At 44.0% G+C, this 8,888-nt stretch overlaps 1 protein-coding gene across 3 annotated transcripts; it reads right to left on the bottom strand.

Moving 5' to 3' along the window:
• Positions 1-1,120: 1,120 nt before the first annotated feature.
• Positions 1,121-7,996, bottom strand: LOC127323292 (uncharacterized). Of its 3 annotated transcripts, XM_071819088.1 has the most exons (18): positions 7,699-7,996; positions 7,504-7,588; positions 7,030-7,132; positions 6,864-6,948; positions 6,351-6,434; positions 6,242-6,271; positions 6,058-6,161; positions 5,157-5,265; positions 4,539-4,963; positions 4,261-4,342; positions 3,920-4,096; positions 3,796-3,849; positions 2,937-3,029; positions 2,780-2,845; positions 2,624-2,670; positions 1,827-2,513; positions 1,508-1,693; positions 1,121-1,428 (listed from the first exon to the last, which is right to left on the bottom strand). In XM_071819088.1, the coding sequence occupies exons 1-18, from the start codon at positions 7,813-7,815 to the stop codon at positions 1,425-1,427; spliced, it is 2,538 nt and encodes an 845-aa protein (XP_071675189.1). In that variant the 5' UTR covers positions 7,816-7,996; the 3' UTR covers positions 1,121-1,424. The 3 variants fall into 3 exon arrangements, with proteins under 3 accessions (XP_071675189.1, XP_051207409.1, XP_071675188.1); XM_051351449.2 differs by having other exon boundaries at positions 1,121-1,693; XM_071819087.1 differs by having other exon boundaries at positions 1,121-1,693; positions 6,058-6,107.
• Between the last annotated feature and the right edge of the window lie 892 nt (positions 7,997-8,888).

Here is an 8,888-nt window from a genome sequence, read left to right as displayed (position 1 = left end):
CCCGGCACCACGCCGGGAAGCACAGCTCAGGAGCAACCGGCCCCAACGCTTGGGAGAACCGGCCCCAACGCACCACCAACCAGCCAGCCACCACCACCACCGCCGACTAGGGCCAGAGCCGGCCACCACCACCCGCGAGAGAGGCGCAGAGCCGGCCCATGCGGGCCCGGATCGGGCCCGCCAAACCACCGATCCTAGGAACCTTGACGGCCGCCGCCACCGGGGACCGCCGGGACCGCCGCCGCCGCCGCTGGCCGCCACGCCGTCGCCGCAGCAATGGCGCCGCCGCGCTCCGCGCGACGCCCAGGCCCGGGGATTTCGGCCCGCGCCGAGCACACCACGCGAGGGGGGAGGGGGCCCGCCGCCGCCCACAGCCGGCCTTTGGCCGACGGCGCCATCCGGGCGGCGGCGAGGGGAGGGAGAGGTCGGGGGAGGGGCGAGAGGGGGCGGCGGCAGGGGGGCCTTTCCTGTCGCCTGCGGGAGCGACGAGGGAGAGGCGACCTAAGCTCACCCAATCTTTGTTTTCTTTGTTGTGAAATTGAATGTTGATGCTTCCTTTTACCATGACCTGTTTGTGTCTCGAAAGGAAGGTTCATCGCAGGGGGAACAAAAAAAAAATAGATTGGTTTGCCGACGTACATCAGTCAATAGCAATAGCTCTCCTGTTTGGTCTGCTTTGAGACAATCAGCAGAATGTAATCGTATAACAGTGAGCGGGGACATGCTGGTTATTCAAGCAATGGTAGACAGCGGGCAATCTGCGAGTCCAGCTGCAGCTATCTAGTGACCGCTATCATTTAACAAGAGATTTTGTGAAGGTCATTTGTGAGCATTGCCCCCGCGATGCAAATGCCGTTGCTCATGAATTAGCTAGTTTAGCTAAACGATCCCCACCTATTGGTTGGATGGAGGATCCTCCCCCTAGTATTGTACCTCTTTTCATACATGATGACATTATTGAAAATTAATTAAAAAAGTGCTTTGCTGTAAAAAGAAGTTTTAACAGCAGGCCTATTAGCTAATACACTGTGCATGCTATATATGCAAGACAAAGCTCAGATCGTTTCTGGTCATTGCATGCTCTGCAAAAAAAAAATCCTAATTGTGTGTTGAGAGGGTGTTTGGAGCTTAATATTTCAATACAAACTGATAAACAATTTCAGGACTTACTCAGGATGACGTTCCTTTCCATGCTTATCATAAGAATCCTTTTTGACAGGATCACGAACAACCTCTAGAACGAACATATGTACAATACTGCAAAAGAAGACGGAATTGACATGCACTTGAGCAGCAAATTCTCACTAGCTTCTACACTGGGGAGACGGAGAGCAGGAACTCTGGCATCAACCTCTGAAGCAGTATGCCGCAGAAGGGGCAAAGTGGAACAACAGGTGCTGAATAAAGCAATTCACCATCATGGTTCACCTGCAAAGGGGATGTCGTCATTGTGAAGAAGGTCCCCGGAACCAGCTTGTCAACCATTCCTTCACAACACACACAGTACCAGATTGGTTGCAGAACAGAGCATAAGCGCATCGATGCCGTGCATCTTGACAACTTGTGCCTTTCTGCGGGAGAAGTAACAGGATCGCCACTTCCACACAAGGCTACATCAGGTGACTCGAAGTGGACTGGTGCAGAGCAATAGGTGCAGGATTCTTCAACTGAGTATTCACACACAGAAGAAATCCTGCAAGAGGAGAACAATTAAAAAACACCAGTACTTTGTTTCAACGAACTGAAAGAACAAACAAAATCTTTTGGTCCTTGCAGGAATGAAATTGGCCATGATGGATGATGAATAACTTTACCAAAAAAAATACCTGCTTCGAAGACCCTTAATTGTCGAACGGAGAGACTTAAGCTGATTATGCACTTTTCCATTGTTCATAGACAACCAAGTATACATTTGGGCAACTCCAACAGGAAACCACATGTTTTCAGCACAGGTGCCCTTTTGAAAATATGATAGTCGATTCAAAACTGCAGCAAAAGTGAAAGCCACTAGCCTCTCTCGTAGCTCTCTTTCGCTGCTCACTAGAAGATTGTTCCATAAATCAGTTGACACGCTAGTGCTGTTTTCTCCACCAGGAGAATATTGTGCATTATCGCTAAGCATTACTTTCCTACAAATGATATTCAGCAAGTGTAGCTTCCGCGAGCTGACCTTGGACATCATGCCGTTTCTAGACTGATACAGGATATCGAAAGAAACACACTGTTGATCATTTGAAAACAAATCCAAGACCCAATTATGCAGTAATGTCTCCAGAAATATTGGTGAGGATTTCTTGAGCACTCGTAAAGCAGCTATGACATCCCATAATACAAGCCCCGTTTCACCTTTTTCATATTTCTTCAATGACCAAAAAATGTTGGATCCCCACCATAAGAAGTTAGTATCAGATAACATCACGGACTGTTCGCTGGAGATATGAATGTTCTTGTGTAGTGCAATGCCAAGGAACTGACCACCAATCCAAATGAACTCAACCACTGCCTTTTGTGTCCTGTTGGTTTTGTTAACAAAAGTGTTACCATGATGATGGACTTTACAATACATGAACATTTCTATTATAAAACTCCAGTACTTCCCACAGTGGGCTCGTAACTAAGATACCTTGCTTGATACATCGGATCTAGCATATTCGGATCCAAGCTGCGGACCTGAAATAGAAAATCTCCATCAAATTTTGTAGCTTATGTGCATGAGCTCAAGTGCAAAGACTACAGTTGGGCCACACATGTCAGATTTAAAGAATAACTTAAAGCATACCACAGCAATCATTAATTCTCCAGGTGCAAGTGTAAGACCAAAGCATCGATCAGATACTACTGAGAGCTGCATGAAATTACAGATGCCGATCAGAAAGATACAAACTCACACAATCATTAAAAAGGGGAAGGTCAAAAAGGTCGAGTTTCAGTTTTACATCGGTTGATTCTTTTAGCTCTGGGAAATTTGTGTACACAGGAACTTCTTCAAGTTGATTTTTTTCTAAGATCCAACAGCGTGCAGAATTATCCTGATAAAGATGGAAAACATAAAGAATCATCATGGGAAACAAGGTTCAAGATAACACAAAATAACAATACACAGTTAGGTGCAAGAACATGGAGACAGGAGTTACTAAAAGTAGGACTCGTAAAGTTTTATCAATTAGTACAACAAACTTGGATGGAAGTATCAAAAGGTATCAGCATAAGCACAGTAGTACATAGCCATCAGCACTAGAACAACATATGTTAAGGGACAAAGATTATAGTCATTGACTAATTGTCCATAACTAGGTCAAGTGGTTAACTAGCCCTTTAGCTTTAGTAATTTTCAACATAGGTCCCAATGCTCCGGTTACCTTTTCACTCATCTCTTCAAGATTCAGCTAATGGAATGAAGTTCCCCATTACTCCAACATGTTCTAGTGGTACACCAAGAGAAACACCGACATCGTGACATACATATGCCATAGCAACATCTGATGCTCTGGCATGGATCTTGATATTCTAAAGGTATTGCAAGTTGACATCCTTATATATCTCATAATTAAGTTGTTAATTCTAGTACATTTGGAGTGGTTTCAGTAATTTTAACCATCAGCCCAACATATATAGCCCATATTACCATCATAAAAAACTGTTAGGAGTTTGGATTGTAGGGAGTAGCTGCACCCTGTTGGAGCTCAGGGACCGAAAAGGGCATGGCTAGGGTAGCAGAGGACCCAATTTCAAGATTTTTTACCCAACCACAATCAGAAAGAATTAATCCAATAGAGTTGCGACAAGTTAATGCACCTGACTGCAGCTGTATAAACTGTGGCCATCAAAACCCCATGACAAACCTGTCACCTATGGTAATGTTGATAATTAGTTGTATTTTATTGGAGAGAAAAGACCTTCAATTACAATGAAATTTTACCACTCGGTCATGTGCATGACATGCACTGCTATTCTCAATTTTGTTGTTGCATAGGTCCAATTTCCATGTTTCCACTGACCCAGATACCCTTCCAATTGCTAAATTAACCTCATCTCGAGGCTGAGCTGGCGCGGACAATGAAATTGAAGAGACTGGAGCTGATGAATTAGTGGTGACCTGAACAGAGTAACATTTGGAATTGAGAATATACTAGAGAAGCAAGAAAAAAAACTGTAGACAGACATGCCTATATTCTTTGAATGTTGCATCATTTAGTATCAAGTATCTACTTATATGCATAAGAAATATAATCATAGGCACACGTGCTGTTTAATATGTACCTCTGCCAGTAATGAAAATGGCACTTCTTTTACATCAGTACATTGATTTAATCCTTTCATATCACCTGACCATATCTTCACACTGGAAAAATTATGGAAAAGCATTATGCCCACAGTTTCTATAATGCCAATGTAGCATCCTGGACCTTGTTCCGAAATAGCAAAATAATCTTGTTTCCAATTTATTAATAGTAGAGTTATCCTTTTCATCATGTCATCAGTGGGTAATAGCTCAATGAAATGTAAAGTTGATAACGAATAAGCATAACCGTGCCCACCTTCCATCCAAGCATCCAGTTGCTAAAAGCAATGAGGACTTTGAAGAGCTTGCACAGGTAACTTCCCAGCTCATGGCACAAACCCCCGAAATATGAGCTTGGAGAACCCCAACAAATATTGGATCTCTGTTAACAGTACCAACATCTATTGTGTAGTGCTCAGGCTTATGTATTTTCCAAAATGAAACATCCCCAGACTTTGATCCAACAGCAAGAATGCACCAATGAGAAGTAGTGTCGTGTGACGGCGAAACTGGCGACCACGCAACTACGAGGGAAAATAAATGTGCATTCCGACATGCATATTGTTTTGCTGTGATAAGAGGAACAAGCTTGTTTTCTCCATTGCAAGAGAGTGCTTCTTTGGTATTTTGTAATCCACCTTCCCCAATTACGACAGCCATTTCATGCACAGGCTTGACAATCTGGAATCACAAGGGGCAAAGTTAAATCCAGTGCCAGATAAAGAATCATGTGATACAAGTTATGAAATAGATCATCCTTGCAAGATAGTTGGGTAATCCTTTGTTAAGAGGTAACATAATTTTCTTCTGTGAGTTAAAAATAAATCGAGTTAAACTGAAAAGTTTGCCTACAGGTCAACATGTAGGAACCTACCTTTTTCATAAATCCCTTGGATAACCTAGAACATGGATTCGGAGAGAAGTCTGCATCCTTTGAAGCACCTAAACCATCTTCATCCTCATCATAAACATAGCCTTCAAATCTACATCAATTAACACCTACTTCAGATAAATTCAGGCACAGTATATGAATGCTGGACAGGCCACCAAGAATGTTGGCCTTACATGGAAATACAACAAATCAGCTTAAGAGGGTCAGACGGGTAGGAGGGGATGTTTGGTTCATGCCATACACAAACCATTCCATTGTTTGCCAGTAAAAAAATTGGCCATGAACCCCATGTTTTGGCCCAAGTTTGCAGACAAAAATGAACTGAAGATCCAATTGAAAGAAATCCAACCGAAGTTCCATATCAGATTGGTGATGAACAAATGGATGCCAAATTTTCCTAAAATTACCAAAATGCGGTAAACAATACTCAACACTCCAGATAATAACTTATATATCAAGCATACACCGCTTATTTATGTGTTCTAGATAAAACTTATATATCAATACTCAGCACTCCAGATAATAACTAATGGATTTTAGCAATGTTGTGCATCTTCAACTCGATTGACCTCTCTTTCATTGACTTCATTCAGAAAGAAACAGTTAAAAATAATGAAGGTACAATCTCTCCCAGAAAACAAGTGCTGATTCAAGTCAGAGGCTGAGAGTAAACTTCCAAACACATATTTCTCTGGAGTTGCTTGATCTGATCTAGAACTGTGTTGACACCCAAATCTTTTCCCGTCATCGAGTCACAAAGGCATGTGAGTCAATCTTATAAGCTTTTCTTGAACTAGAACCCTTTTGGCTATCCTGTTATTTCAAAACTTGGCTATGTTTTTCAGTGAAAAGTGTTGATGATTTAATAGAAAGTACGATGCACCTTGTTGGTTTCCTTTTTCTCCTTCCAAGAACCTTGCAAGAAAGAGGTTCTTGCAATTCACCAGCATATCCTGTGTCATGTCCATGCTCGCTATTTAACTTTTCCTAATATATGAAAGAACTTTTTATGACAATGTTCTATGATAATCAAGAAAACCTCAGTGCTCGAGTGGAAGGAAGCATACCTGAGGAGCTTGCTCATTATTTGCCGCTTCCTAATGTATGAGAGAAACTATCAACAAAATTGTACAATAATCAGGAAAAAACTCAGTGCTCAAGTGGAAGGGAGAATACCAGAGGAAACGAAATTGGACCATCATCTTCTCGGAAGTTAATGCTTTGGTAATAGTTAAACAACAGTTGAGATATATCTGCAACCTAAAAAATAGTTTATAACTAATGAGCAAAAATAACGGACGAAAAAATGAAATGAAAACAAGAAATTAATCTATGGCAAGAGAAAACTTGTACGCAATTTAGTAGAACAAAAGGGTAAAATTACAGTTCAAAATTGTAAAGTTCAACTTTCTTTTGTTTGTAACAGATGAAAAAGGTACTACCTATATGAAGCTGCTAACGGTGAGCTCATTCTGACTTCCAAGTCCCAAATAATATTTCCAAATATTGACGAATAAATTATAGGGCACATATGCATATGGGTCATTCAATCTTTGGTCCCAAGTATGAAGACCAAACAGAAATGTGGCGGGTATCCATTCAAACTCCATCTGTCTTAATATGAACGACTTATGCAAATCGAGATTGTCTATGAACCAAATTAATTATGCAATAGCCAAACGGGCTTACCTTAACCCAGTTATCACCAAATTCAAAAATTGGCGGGCGGTAAAGATTCACACGCCCATCACCACTACAAACAGCTAGCAAACAACTGAAATAGTGATATGAACAAGAAAATGTTAGGCGACAAGATGCATAGGAGGAACATCACATATCAGTCAGAACCCCATACCCAGAATTAGGAGCAAATCCTTGCTGAGACCATGAAACTGACCGTGCACATGGTTCAGTATCACGTGATAAGCATGTTGGCAGTAAACATGGTTCAAGTAGATCTGCAAATATAGATAACATTTCAAAAATAGCAAGAATTGTTATTTTTCAGTTGTCGCAAAGTAGCCGACTTCTTAAATTACATCAAAATAGTAGTCCCGGATGAGTGGTCTTTTCACTTCTTTTGAATAACATACTATCCTATTATAGTCTCCCTACAATATCAATGTTAACGAACTTTTGATTAAATTATAAGTGAACTGAATCTTTAATATTGTCTATACAAATTAAAGCAAGAATTCTAAGTATGTTACTCAAGATCGAATCCCTATTCCACTTAGTTGCGCTTACCAACCTGCATGAGTATTCTACCAACATGTACTATATATATAAAGGAACATAGCATAATGCCTGCATTTAGCTTGAGACGTACCTTCCCTGTTAACCGCACCTATGGGAAAAGGATTGCTAGGGCCAAGCACAACAAGTCCTCGAGGCCCATCAAGTGCGGCTGGGTTCTGAAGTGAAAATACAAGAGGAATGCAAGGTCAATCCAATAGATTAATTGTCATAGTGCCTGATGGTGAAGGTGAGGGCAAGTATGATAGCGTGATGAAATCACACATACCAGGATAGTGACGATGTGGCCAGAAGCAACAGCCACCAAGTTCTCACTTGACCAGGTGATGGCATTTGGATAGGATGGGGAAGCAATCAGTGTAGTAGCTTGGTAATGCGGAGCCATGATTGAGGCCGAAGAAGCAGCAGCAGCGGCCGGCAGAGATCTAGGAGAAGCAGCAGCAGCGGCGGCGGAGGCGGCCCGCGGCGACTTACTCGCGCGCGGGGAAGCAGAGAGGGTGGAGAGGTCGCACCGGCAGCCGGAACCGGCGGCGGCGCCCCCCCTATACCTGACAGCCGGAGGAGGTTTATTCGAGTAAACCGCACTGGCGGTCCCAATTCTTTGCCCGTGCCTTCACTTTAGTCCTTATTTTTTGAAATTGCACATCCAGGTCCTAAATCTTTGGTTAGTTGCTCACCCGAGGTCCTATTTTGGTCTGACCCACGTTGACCAGCCCGCGTGGCGTTTGACCACTGCCACCTGCATACGAGGCTATCGGCTGGACTTGCAAATTTACAAAAGGCCCCCCTTCTTTATATTCCTTTCCAAACCATGGTCCTTCTCCTCTCAAGATCTCAACCGGCCCAAGATCTCTGACCCGGCGCGACGAAGCCCGCTCACGCGCTTGCTTCGGTCGGGTGTCACGCACCTCCGCAAGCTGGACACCTACCTCCTCTGGTCATCGCGCTGCTCCAGCTAAGACGAGGATGAGCCGGTGCGCATGGTAGCGTGGTGGACATTCCCGTGAGCGGGTGGTCGGGAATGGTGGGTTGTAGTAGAGTGGCACGCTGGTGGTTCGGGTGGCTGGGAATGCACCGCTGATGTGTGGGTGCCGGGGAAGGTGCCGGCGGCGGCGCAGGGGCCTAGTAGGGTGCGGCGGGCGAGGAGGGCAGAGGATGGGATGGTGGGCTGCAGGAGGTTGGGGAGCATGACCAATGGCGGCAGGGTTCGATCCACTACATCGGAGTTGCTTCGATGGTCGGCGTCGTCGAACCTAGAGGCGGCGGCATAGGCAGAGCCTCTATCAGCTCCCCGGAGGCCCTCTCCCAAGGCTTCGTGCAGGGCCGCTGGCTGCTACGGCACCACCTAGTCTGAAACTTGCCGTCCAGCCCATAAATCGCGTCTCTGTGTCGAGCAGCGTGTCGGGCGAATGCCTAGATCGATCCAACAACAACGCCTCCTACGCGGGTTGCAGGGGA

The sequence above is a fragment of the Lolium perenne genome, chromosome 4, assembly GCF_019359855.2.
Source record: "Lolium perenne isolate Kyuss_39 chromosome 4, Kyuss_2.0, whole genome shotgun sequence".
Classification (NCBI taxonomy): Eukaryota; Viridiplantae; Streptophyta; class Magnoliopsida; order Poales; family Poaceae; genus Lolium; species Lolium perenne.
The sequence above is the reverse complement of the archived record's forward strand: the minus strand, read 5'-3'. Positions and strand labels throughout refer to the sequence as shown.